This window comes from Phascolarctos cinereus, unplaced genomic scaffold, assembly GCF_003287225.1.
Source record: "Phascolarctos cinereus isolate Bilbo 61053 unplaced genomic scaffold, phaCin_HiC Scaffold_4;HRSCAF=312, whole genome shotgun sequence".
Lineage (NCBI taxonomy): Eukaryota > Metazoa > Chordata > Mammalia > Diprotodontia > Phascolarctidae > Phascolarctos > Phascolarctos cinereus.
Genome location: NW_027555847.1, coordinates 547,006,310 through 547,019,399, shown reverse-complemented (window position 1 = coordinate 547,019,399; position 13,090 = coordinate 547,006,310). Strand labels below are relative to the sequence as shown.

The following is a 13,090-nucleotide window of genomic DNA, read 5'->3' as shown; positions in this document are numbered from 1 at the left end:
TCTTTGTATAAACTACTTCCTTATTTGCTGCAGTTTCATGGAAGATCCAAGGACACCAGTCACCTGAACACCAGGAGCAAAGGCCAAGGTCCTCCAGCAAAGATGGCTACCAAGGCAGCAAGTCTAGCGATTCTGGAGAAGATGCAGAGAAAGACTTTATTTTTGTTTAAAGGGGTATGCCTTGCAAATGACTGATTGTACAAGGTACTTTTGTAGCCCCAGGTACTGTTTTCTGTTGGTGCAGTTGGTTTTCTTTCTTTCCTTTCTTTCTTTTTCTTTTGTGAATAGGAAACAAATTTTTTATTAATGGTATTCAAAGCACATTAGTTGGTCTTTCCTTTTCTTAATGATGCATTTGATTCTCAAACATTCCCTCATATGCCTTCACTAAAAGCCAGCATTCTGCTCATATTCCCTACTGGAATTTCTCTGAAGCAGCTACCAAGAGTGGCCCTGCCTACAGGTTTGGGGGAGGCAAAGGAAAGTAACTGGAAACCATCTCACACAAATCCACTGTGCAACAGGTTGTGTGTTGTACTGCTGAATGTAAATGTGTCAAATCTGCACGTGTCCGACAAAGAAATATATTCTTGCTGTTTGCAATTGCACATTGTAATTATAGTCACAGAGCACACTAATAAATAATTTGTACAAATTATATATATTAGATGCTTGGGTCTGGGTTTTATATTCTCCCAGAGAGAATGTCTTTCTTCCTGATGAACTGTACAGAAAAAAAAAATAAATGACAACCCTCAATTGGTTACATTCGCATACTGTCAACAAGCACAACTAAGAGTGGAATAGAACCTTGACTCTACTAAATCCTTGGATTAATGTATATAGTTGATAAGAATGAGCAATAGAGATTTTATGAATATTGGTGTTTGGGAGGTTGTTTTCAGTTCTGTCTGCATATTAGCTCTTAATATGTGATTTGAGAGAGAAATAATTAGACATCTGTAAAAAAAAGTACTCTTTTGGGGGCATATTTCAGAGATATTCACTTACATTATAAGTTGAATTTTATTCATATGTATATTTGTACCAATAAAATGATTTTGCAAGTGGAATACTGGCCTTCTCCCATGCCTTCTTAAGATAGTGAAGTCATTTCATTCTTTCTGGAAAAAACATTGGAATAATCACAGTTTTGACACACCACAAGGAGAGCTATTACATTCAAAACAAATAATGTAATTCACTATTACAGTGGCCTACCATTTTTAATGTGGGGGGTGGGGAATTTGCATAAGGATGGAAGAATCAAATACTTATCAGTGCTTTGCACCTGGCTGCATGACAAATAGATTTCCATATATTCTGAGGCCTGAAGAAAAGCTAAAGGCTCAGTCTGGTTTCTGTTGTTGTGCTCCAGCTTTTCATTGAGTGTCCTGGACACCAGGGTCAGTCACTCCATGGATGCAAGTGAAACTCGAGATGTATAATGGGGAGAATTTGGAGGGACCAAGACGTACTCATCTAAAAGGTGCCTGTTTCTTAGATAAGCCATTCTTGCCTAATAAGCATATGTCAAATTGAAATCAGATCGAGTGATTCGAGGCCAGTTATATTTGGCTGTGCCCTTGGTGAGCTGGGCCAATTAAAGGTATATCCCAAGATGTGCTCATGCAAATTATCTAATGCAGTCTCTAACATTTTAACTAATAAATGCTTAAAGAAAAAGCCATCAAAATCAGTTATCTAGACATTTCCCAAGCTGTGTTTTGCAGAACCTTGATTTCATGTGATATGGACAGGAATTCTTAGAGAATTTTAAAGATGGGTTTTTTGCCTTCTAAGCTGTTAAAATATAAAATTATGTATGTCTTAAAACTGCTTGTGCACCAATTTTTGGCCTGAAAATGTGTTCTCTAAAAATTTCTCCACTTCCCCCTTTATCCTGGATATAGTCTAGAACCCTGGACTAAACATATATAGTTGTAGCCAATACAGTTCTGTCTTAAAAATGAGGCAACTGAATTCCAGAGAGGTCAGGGAACTTTTTTCAAGGTCTTACAGCTAGTTAGTGGCTAACTAGTCAAGGCCCTGACTCCAAATTCAATATTCTTCCCGAAGTAGAAAAACTGTAATTAATATAGAGGGTCATAACCAACTGCTCTTAACCTTACCTATGGACAGACATGAGGAAACTGAAGTATGCTGTAATACAAAGGCCTTAGGTTAAATGTTGAAGGTGGAGGGGAAGGGGAGCATTCCTGGGAGGAAAAATGGCTTTTCTGCTATGGTAGCTGTTGTAAAATCTTTAAAAGTTTTTTGATTTTTGACAAATAATAATGGTGATGATGATAGCTACCATCTTTAAGGTCTTCAGTGTCTTGTTTGATCTTCACGACAACACTGAAATCAGTGCTATTGCTATCCCCATTTACAAGTGGGAAAACTGAAGCTGAGGGCAAAAGCTATCTTTCTAAAGATTTATAGGTGTCTTTACATGAAACAAAGGGAGAATGAACTAAATGACTTCTCAGAGTAACTTTCTGTTCTGTGGAATTTTGTCAGACTACCTACCCTGAGTTTTTCTACGAGTTTGAGGTATAAAGACAAGTGAAGACAACTTTGGGAGAACCGAAAGAATGGTGGGACTAGGACATCTACAGAGTAGATCAAAACTGGGTGTCCCCAGAAAGCCTACAAGAAATGACCAGATATGTATATATGCCTGTTGATTGATTGATAGATGCATCCTGCCTGTGGGACCAGAGTCAAAAGGAAGTGAGAGGAGAGATAAGAACAGGACCTGTAATTTCATTGGTATGAGGAACTCCAAGATGGGTAAACTCCTACTGCCCCCTTTAAAAAAAAATTACTCAGCCCCCCATCTATTTTCTTTAACCCTTTAACCCTTTAACAATTTTTTAAAAAAATTTGCATCATTTCAAAAAAATATATTTTTTAAAATGATGCATCTTAAATTTAATAATTTATTGCAAATTTGTGGTTTGTTCCTGCACTGAAATTTTGGTGATGCAGTATTGTGTCATGTAACCATATAGTGTCTTCTAGTAAACAGGTCATTAAACGTACATATTCCTGCCTATGCATGATGGACTTCCTGACCATGCAAGACATGTGCACCCACCACTACTTGCTTGTTAAGACCTGTTGGCTGACTTGACCACTTATCCATTATAACTAACTTGTATTTTGTGTGTTTATTTGGAAAATGATGTAATCACCACTACTTTAACTCTGTTACACAACAGTTGAAACATGTGAATGGTTTTTCAAATTTTTTTATCTTCTAATACTTTTAGTTGTACTGAGGCCATTACTGCCTCCCTGGATCCTTCCATCACCCCCCAGGGAGTGGTATCACCCACTTTGAACCTATGGCTAGAACACTAAGGTTAAGTGACTTCCATGGGGTCACAAAGCCAATAAGTATCAAGGGCAGGACTTGCCTCCAGGTTTCCTGGCTTTGGGACCAGTTCTGTATCCATTATACTACCTTGCCCTTCAGAGTAAGGTGTCCCAAACTAAAAAATTCAGGATCATGTGAGAAGCACAGATTCTAGCATCTCAGGCTTGAAGTGGGAACTGAGCCCCTAAAATTCCACTGAGTCAGAAAATCCTATCACACTCTGAGAGCCACATTTAAATATCAATAGTAAAGTAAACAATGATGGGCATATTTCATCCCCATTAATCATGTTTTGATCAAACATCATTTCTTTTTGGTATTGTAGTAGATGGTATTACTTTGGTACACACAGGGGGTCAAAAATTCCTAATTTGGTTTTCCTTAGACCGTTAGTATTATTTTGTATTTACTGAGCACATTGCCAGCTGGCCAGGGGCAGGATGAGAGGATGCCATGTAGTTGGGAAAAACCAACCAAAGATTAAAAATTGAATGTGGAACATTGACAGAGAAGGTAGTTTCTTACATGGCTTATTCAGAGCTGACCACAAAGAGATAAAGGAAAAGTCATGGCTGTGGAGAAGGTAAGAATATTGTGGCAATTTTAAAAGTAAATGCAATAGAAAGACAATGTGTCCAGAGAAAATGTCGTTACAGGCAAGGGGAAAGCCTGGATGCATGTTCTGTGAAAGAAAGGAGGAGCTGCATAAGAATAACAGAAGACAAAGACAGCATTAAGAAGTTATTCCTAATGGTCTAGAAGTTGCACCTGTCCCTAATTCCTAGTTTGTAGAATCCTCACGTGTCATGTCTAACTCTTTGTGACCCCATGTGGGATTTTCTTGGCAAAGATACTAAAGTGTTTTGCCATTTCCTTCTCCAGCTCATTTCACAGACGAGGAACAGAGGCAAAGAAACTTGACCAGGGTCACACAGCTAGTAAGTGTTCTGAGGCTGGATAAGTCTTCTTGATTCCAAGCCCAGTGCTCTAACCATTGCACCACCTAACTGCTCCAGAACCCCTATGAGTGATCCTTTTTTTAAGGCATTTGAATAGTTGGTTTTTCAGTACACTTTCATTTAATGTCATTACATTTGGGGAGTTCCAAGACACCTTCCAAATAGTCTTACCCTAATAAACAAATGCCCGTGGATTCGTTCTCCTTGGCTCTATGAGGTAGTAATTGTCAGTAGAAGGGATCCTGAGACCCTGCCCTTGGAGTAAGCAGGATTGGAAAACGTTTCTGATTTCTGGTCCCCAGTTCTATATTTGAAAAGCATGATCCTTAAAAAAATTAAGTGTTAGAAGACAAATAGTAAGTAGAGTAGGAGAAAAAATATTTGCATTAAATGTTGTAGACAAAAGTCTATCCAAAACATAGAGGGAGTTTATGCAAATATGTAACATTAAGAACCATTCCCCAGTAGATAAGTGGACAAAATATAAGTAGTTTTCTTTTTTATATTTTGTTTTTATATTACTTTCATTTCTAACCATCAAAAGGCAGGTGGAATCCAATTAGAAAAACCAAGCAACAGATTTACTATTTAATCTTACAGGAAATGTAATATTCCATATTCATAGTACATCACCTCTGCAAAGAAAGGGGGGGGGGTGCATTTTCTTAACTATTCCAACAAAACTTAAGTTTTTATAATTCCACAGCATTCAGTTTGAGGTTTTGTTCCTTCTGTTTACATTGTTGTCATTTTGTATAAAATTTTTTGGTTCTGCTGCTATATGATAGGATGGGATGAAATGGGAAAATCCATCCATTCTGAAAATTAGTCTGGAATTATGTAAGAAAGGTGACTAAATTTTTTTATACTCTTGGGCTTAGCAATCCCACTTCTGGATCTATACTCCAGGGAAGTCAAAGACAGAAACAAAGGCTGAAAATATACAAAAATGTTTGTAGAAATATTCTTTGTAGGAACAAAGAACTGAAAACAAAGTGCAATAAAGAAAGGAAGAACTTGGAGAACCATGATATTTGTACGAATTGATGCAAAACCAAATAAGCAGAACCAAGAGAACACAGTAAGTACAACATTATAAATGAAAAGATCATCCCAAAAAAATGTCCAAGTAATAGAAAAATCAATAAAGTCCATAGAGAAGTTAATGAAACATACCCCCGACCCCACCCCACCCAGGACAGAGAGACAGGACTACTAAGACAGAATAGTATATACGTGGTTAGATTCCTTCCCTGTATTGGATGTTTATGATTAATTGATTGTCATGGAGCAAGATTCCACTGGGGGGTGGGGGGGCATTTGAAAGGACAGAGATATAAAGAAAAAAGCCATCAATAAAATGTTTTTTAAAAAAATATAGCCTCATTTACCTTTCTGTCTATCCAGTTTATTGGGCCTCACTCCCATAAATTACACCTTCTAAACCAGAAGGTAAGCGCTGCCTATTTAACTTGCTTAAGAATGTATCCAGCGCCTTATTGAAGCCAACTAGGAGTCAGACTTCTGAATCAATAACAACTCCCATTCTTATATTACTTTAAGGTTTACAAAGCCCTTTTCTAAAACAGTCCTATGAGGCAGGCAAGGTACATAGTGTTTTGTCCATTTTATAGATGAAGAAACAGCCTCAGAGAGACAAAGTGACTTGCTAAGGGTCTTGAGTGTCAAGAATTGAGACTCCTGTACAGATTTTTTTGACCAGTGAGTGTGTTTCCTGTTATATAAGCTATCTCAAGCAAAGGACAATGTAAGAATAACTCATTTCTATAGCACTTTCCTAAGGAAACAATAAAGGGAGAAATGCCTTCCACTATTTCTTACCCTTAAGTAGGATGATTTAATATAATAAGGCACAAGGTAAGGGAGACCTGGCCCTCTTAGCATGCATAAAGATATGTTTTCTCTCTCTCACTATCAGCCTGGAGGGAGCTGTCTTCTCTATGTATTTCATTGCTTTAAAATCCCAGCCTCCTATCGATTGCTCGATTAAGGGTTGGCTGACTTGCTGCCTTACCTACACAGGTGTTGGGGAGGAGTATTGCTATAAATTTAGAGAAGGGAGTGTCTTGGGTAAGGAACTGAGTTCTGAACAGAGATGTACATTTTCAGCTTGTACTGTCACAGGGTTTGTGCCACTGACAAAAATTTGTGTATCCTGTCTTTTTTGTGTCCTTGCTGCTGCTCTGGTGCCATGATACTTTATCCTGTGATTTGGAATGTTAGCATAATTACCAAGACTCAGTGTTAGCAAGTATTGAAAACCCACAAAGTACATCTCAGATCTTCATAGGTTCTAGCCAAATTTGATGTTATTACTTTCTGAAATATCCCATAAGAGTGAGCTGAAAAAACATAATTTAAATAAATTAGTGCTAAATATTCCAGATGTGATTATAAAATAATGGGGCTAATCTCAAGAGTCAAAGGATCATAGATCTAGGGCTGAATAAAAAATCCAAGCCCTTCATTTTATAGATGAGAAAACTGAGACTTAAGAAGAATTAGAATCCAGAAGTCTCATGACACTTTGTACATAATACACACTTTCCAATTAGAAGCAGTTCAATATGTCAATCAGAAAACATTTATTATCTGCCAAGTGCTAGGAACTGTACAGCAGTTTTAAAAGTGTAGTTCAGTGACCGCTAATGGTTGCCGAGACCTTTTAGGTGGTCTGCAAAGCCAAAACTATTTTCAAAACAGTATGATGTTTTATTTTTAAAATATATTATGTGGATAGAACTCGCACAAAAGCCCTTGAAGGAGGAGAGTCCTAGTAATTTTTAAGAGTGTAAGGGGATCCCAAGACTAGAAAGTTTGAGAATTCAAACTTTGAGACTATTTTTTCAAAAGAAGAATAATGCCAGTTAATGAAAAGTGATGGTTTTTTATATACACCACATATCTTCTAAGACCTAAGATGTCAAGGAAGTAATCTCCATCTTTGAATGAGTTTGCATTAGATTTAACCCAAAATGAGCCGTCAATGCATACTCCATCTCAGACTATCTCTGCCCAACTTAAGGCTTCCATTAAATCAGAAGGGGCCTATTAGAATCCTTGAAGCCAGAGAAAGCTGTGGAAGCACCGCATGTTCATGTCTTTCACAAGATTTGTGCTTTTCACACACACCTAGAAACATGAATGCTGTCGAGGTAAAGCCACCAACACCACTTCTTGTATCCCAGACTTACAAAATGAAATCAGAGTTAAGAAATGTTGAGGAAACTTGCAAGCCTTCCCCCCAATTCCTTAAGTCCCAAATAAAATCCCACCTTCTACAGGAAGTCTTTCCCAACCCTTCTTACTTCTTGTGCCTTTTCTCTGTTAATTATTTCTTATTTATTCCATGTCCAGCTTACTTTGAATATATTTGTTTGCTATTGTCTCCTCCATTAGATGACAAGTTCCTTGAGGGCAGGGACTGTCTTTTGCTTCTTTTTATGCTGTGCACAGCTAACTCAGCTCACCACTAGAGCCAGGATTCTAACTTTGAAGGAATAAGACCAGCTTAACCTTCTATCTCGAATGCGCATTGATGAGGCGGGAGACAAGATGGAAGCAACTCCGTTAATTTTTAGCAAAGCACTTACTTGTATAGTAAAATTACAGGAATTCTTTCTCAAGTTACAATGACGTATAGCCCATGCTGTGCTCAAGGATAGTGCATGCACATCCTGTGCACTTATCTGACTCCAATCCCAGAATAGACTGCTAATGACCATACAATAACTAGGGGAGTTAAAGATTGTTAAAGATCCATACAATGGAGCAGGCGACCTTTGCTCAAAGATCAGCACCCGGGAGGGGCCTTCAGCCATCAGTGACACCTCTTGAACAGCCTGTGGCCCTCTACATCCTTACAGATCCCCAACATTTTTATATCCCCAGCACTGAGCACAGTGCCTGGAACATAGTAGGCACTTAATAAATGTTCACTGATTAATGGTTAGGGAGAAAGGCCTTACCAAAATCTCATTTGCCCTAACACTAGTTTTTCCATTTGAGGCTTTAGACCAAAATCCTCACCCATTGTGTTCCCGCCAGGTTCGGCCACATTTTGGCCAATGGACCTTAACTAAGCATGTGATTTATTTCCATGGCAAATGGGTATCATGGTAACTCTAAGACCATGAATAATCATAGATTTTAGAGGCCATGAAGTCAGTCCTTTTATGAGCCTGGGGGGGGAGGGAACATCATGGTGGAGAGGAAGCACAAACCCTGCAGCCTGATCTCATTTCAGTGCCACCTGTGACGTTTCATTCTGTCTGAAGCAGTGTATTGCACACTAGTTAAAGTCCTATTTCTGTCTTCTTACTGGCAGTATGAGTATTGGCATTTTTTTTAGTATTGGCATTTTTTATGGATAATCCCCCTTTATACTCAACCTCTACTGTATGAAAGAATCACACTTGGAATTCAAGAGAGATTCTCTTAAGGATGATTACTTCTATTGAGTTTCTATTTCAGTAGGCCACATGTATTGTTTAAAAGCAAATGATCAAAACATAATTATTTTTAAATAGATCACACCTATTATGTTTTCAAATAATCAAAAATTGAACAATAAACCTCCCTATTCCCCTTGAATAGAATTCAAATTCTTTATTCTTAATTTCTTTTCTCTCAAATATTCCATAGTACATGTCTATCTTCCTTTCCCTTAGTGTTTTCACCTAATCAGCCTTCCCTGGATTGTAAAACAACCCAGCTTTATCACTTTCACAGCTTCTTCATTGAAGAAGTATTCATGCATTTCATTCACCAATCTGGCTTACTTCGCATGCAAGCAAGCAGACCTATCCATCCACCTTTAGCCTGGTTTGGTGGTCTCTCAGCCCCAGAATTGTACTGCTGTTAACCCAGGGTCCTAGAATGTAGAAGAAAGAATGCTACTACCCCATGGATGTTAAAATGGCACTGCAGGGGCCCTCGGAGAATCTTTGTACTCATAACTTCCAGGTGGGAAAAATTCAGTAGAGTAGCAGAGTACCCACTAAGGAACAACCAATTACTAATCCCAGCCATTGGAGGATGAAGCTAGCACTCTAGAATCTTAAATCTCAGTTGTCTTTAGCAAGCAGAATAGTGTAAGAAGTGCTAGCAGGACAAATAGCTTGACAATCTCAGCCTGTGTATCAGTGACCTGAAGTTAAATCAATCACTTGGCTAGCTGCCCATGGAGCAACCAGGACAGTAGGGAGAAAGGGAGCGGTAGGATCCTATCGATATCCTAGCATCATCTGAGGCTGCACAGTCTGCTACATTCAAGGTGTCCCACTAATCTAGGCATTCTACCTATTGGCTGGAGGGGCAGAGGGAGAAGAAAGAAAGGAGAGACAGAAGGTAATAGAAAGAGGATGGGTGAAGAGATGAGAAAAGGACCCATTTGTTTCCCATCAAGCAGTTAGAATACAAAAAAGGTTTCATGCATGCATTGCTAAGGCACATCTCCATGTTGGCTAAAGACACTGACAGGCACTCCTAAACTTGTTTGGTTTACAGAATCAAAAGCTTAGGAAAGACGGTTTGTTGACTGCCTGATGATACCCTGTCCCCAACCCCTTTCCATGTTGTGAAGCATTCTGGAAGCAAGCAGGAAGTCAGATAGGTTGGTGCCAAGGAGCAGCCTGTTCCCTGGCTGAGCTCTGGGTGCCTCCTGATAAGCATTTAGAGAAGGAGGAAACAGCTGGCGACTATTCCCCCTGCCAGGGATACTAAAAATTGTATTAAGGGAAAAGGTACTGTGTGTGCCCTGGAAAGTGATGAGAGTCCAGAGCTGGCTGAAGCTTGCACAGGATTAAAACTTTTGGTTTTCATTCTTAGTGAAAACCACAAGTGCAGAATGCCACCATTGTGAGGCTAGCAGAAGGAAACCAGAGCTGGGCCTGCAGCCAGTACCCTCTCCCAGAAAGACGATAATATATGCAGCTAGTGTACTTGGGGACTTCAGGCCCCAGAAGTTCAACCCCAGGAGAGTCTGAGGCTTGTCCTACAATCTGTGTGACATCCTCTTACTGAGGTGGCTTCCTCAGATCCATGTGTCCTGGCCTCTCATTAATCCCAGAAACCTCAAACCAAGCACACTGAGCAATAGCCAATCCCCTCTCTGCCTGACCCATCACTCCTCATTAGCTGTGAGAGCCCACGCCTGCAGAGCCTAGTGAGAAGGAACAGAGGCCACCGGATGCTTACATTATCTAAATCATATTCCTGAAAAATGAATAGGAAATGCCTTATTCCAAGGAATTTAAATTCCTTTCTGTTATCTTTTCTGAGCTGTTTGCTATTCTACAGCACCTTGGGGGATCCCTGAGGATTTCCTTTTTTATATTCAGAAAAAAGAAACATAAAATTAAATGATGTGTGCTGGGGGGGGGTAACATGGTGCCATGGCCATTGAGTCAAGAAGACCTGGATTCAGGTCTTGCTTCTGACATATACTGGCTATGTGATCCTGTACTTAAGCTCTCAGTGCCCCCAGGAAACTCCAAGACTGATCTGAGTAGAGGGAGATTCTTCACTGGGAAGTTGTCTATGTCAACAAAAACATAGTTTCTGAACAAAAACAAAAATAGTCAGGTTTTCAAGCCCTTAGCTTGATCAGGTCATTGCTCAGATTCAAGGCCAATACAGATATCATAGAAAGCACAAGTTGTATTATGGGAAGGATAGTAGGGGATGGGAGTGGGGGGTGGGGAGGGTATGTGAAAGTAAGATATTTATATTGAAGTACTGGCTGCAGTGCTTACCAACTATGTGATCATGGGCAAGTCACTCAGACTGGCCAGCTTCTCTAGAAGGTGCCTAATATACCCAAACTGGCTAGGTAATATTAGTGGGGGTGGGAGGATAGAGGAAAAGGAGAGGCTGTGTAGGAAGACCCATTTAACAACTAGAGAAATCTATCTGCTCTTAGAATTGGTCCAAACTTCTCAGTTCCCCAGTGTCTGAAGAAACCACACTACCTTTGCTCTCCATCATCACAGTACTTTGGTGGGTGGAGGCCCCAACAACCAGAACTTCCTGTCTTTCAGCAGTCCTTTAGGGAATTCACACCTGCTTCCCTAATTCCTATGACTGAGTCACTCATCTCACAAGTTGAAGACACACTTCCTCTTTTACCTCCTCATATCCTCTCTACCAGTCTTGCCCTCCTTTTCCTTTGGGATCCTTGAATTCCTTTATCATTAACAAGGTTTTCTTCACCCCAGTTTGGTTCTTTTCTCATATAGTTCCTTTTCTTTCACTTATTGGAACCTGACTCTGAGGAACACACTGAATCCTTTTCCACCCTCACCGGTGATAGTTGCCCCTTCTCCTATGTCCCCTGACACACTGGGCTGGAAGAAAGACTTGTCATGCCCCTGCCAGATCCTCTGTCACTACGACTTATCAACCTCTCCTTCACTGAGATTCACTCTATCCATTTATATAACCAGGGGCAGAGCCTTGTTTCTGAAGTCTCCTTGCCTTCGTGCCATCCTTTCTCTTATTTTCAAGGAGATCTATATCTGACTCACAGTCTTTCCATTCCAACCCTTGCCCTCCTGTCTTTAATATTCCCATAGATGTACCCTCAAACACTCTGACTTCACATTTTGTCAATTTCCTCAATTCTCATGACCTAAATCTTCACTCTCCCATGGGCATTCACAGGGATTTTCACCGTCACCCATAACTGTTCCATCTCCATGATTTTAAACTCTGAAATTTTTCTTTTTGATCATAATTTCATGTTCTTCCCCCCTCTCTCTCTCCTTCCTTTCTCCTCCACTTCTATCTACTCCTTACAGCTTTTCTTGTTTTCCCAATCTGTCACTCTGGTCCTGTCTTCATTTTTGTCCCTTACAATCTTTATAGTTAACCATTTCAAATAAATATTGTCCTCAGTCCTTGACTCTTTTGCCCTCTTCTCTTGCCATTGTTCTAACCCTGTCAATCTTCAGCCTAGATAACCCTACCATCCACCTTGTCTGTTGCTGAATGCCAAGGGATTTAAGAAGCATGTCACCATGATGACCAATGCTCTACAAATTCGTGTAATCTAATCTCAACTATGCTATCAGAGCTACGTGAAAACCTTTTATCCATCTTTAATTCACTATTTCATCTGGAAGTGATTCAAATCACTTTTCTATTTAAACGCTATGCCACCCTCAACATTTTACCGTTTTACTGACAAAATCGAGGCTTATCTGTCATATCTTCCTTACTCCATGACGACATCTTCACCAATCCTCTTCTCCTTTATTCTTGTCTCTGAGGAAGAGGTGGGCTTTCTGGCCAAGGTTAACTCTTCTACTTGTGCCCTTGGATTTATCTTTTCCTGCCTTCTTTAGTAACACATCTCATTGTTTATTTCTTCTTTCACTCTCATCTTTGATCTCTTTTTATTTACTAGATCTATCCTCATCTGCTACAAACATACTCGGGTCTAATAGATCCTTTTAAAAAATATATTCTCTTGATCCTACAATAGCCTTCTAGATAACTTCCTATAACTTTCCTTCTTTTCACTGTCAAAATCCTAGAATCATTTCCACTTGATGACTCTACTTCCTCACAACCCTCTCTCTCACCTCTCCTATCCAATCAAGTGCCAAACCTTGTTAATTCTACCCTCACAATCTTTCTCTTCTCTATCTCTTCATTCCATCCATACAGATGCTACTCCAGTTGAGAGTCTTAACACTTCCCACCAAGACTACTATAATAACCA

The 13,090-nt window shown here is 39.5% G+C and overlaps 1 protein-coding gene across 5 annotated transcripts in view; it reads left to right on the top strand.

The window, feature by feature from the left end:
• CARMIL1 (capping protein regulator and myosin 1 linker 1) overlaps positions 1 to 1,073 on the top strand; it is a 382,099-nt gene extending 381,026 nt beyond the window's left edge. For all 5 annotated transcript variants that reach the window (XM_020986870.2, XM_020986868.2, XM_020986867.2 and 2 more), the window contains one exon: positions 34 to 1,073. In XM_020986870.2, the coding sequence (XP_020842529.1) occupies positions 34 to 170 (137 nt within the window). In that variant the 3' untranslated portion in view covers positions 171 to 1,073. The remainder of the gene's footprint in view (positions 1 to 33) is intronic.
• Positions 1,074 to 13,090: the final 12,017 nt, after the last annotated feature.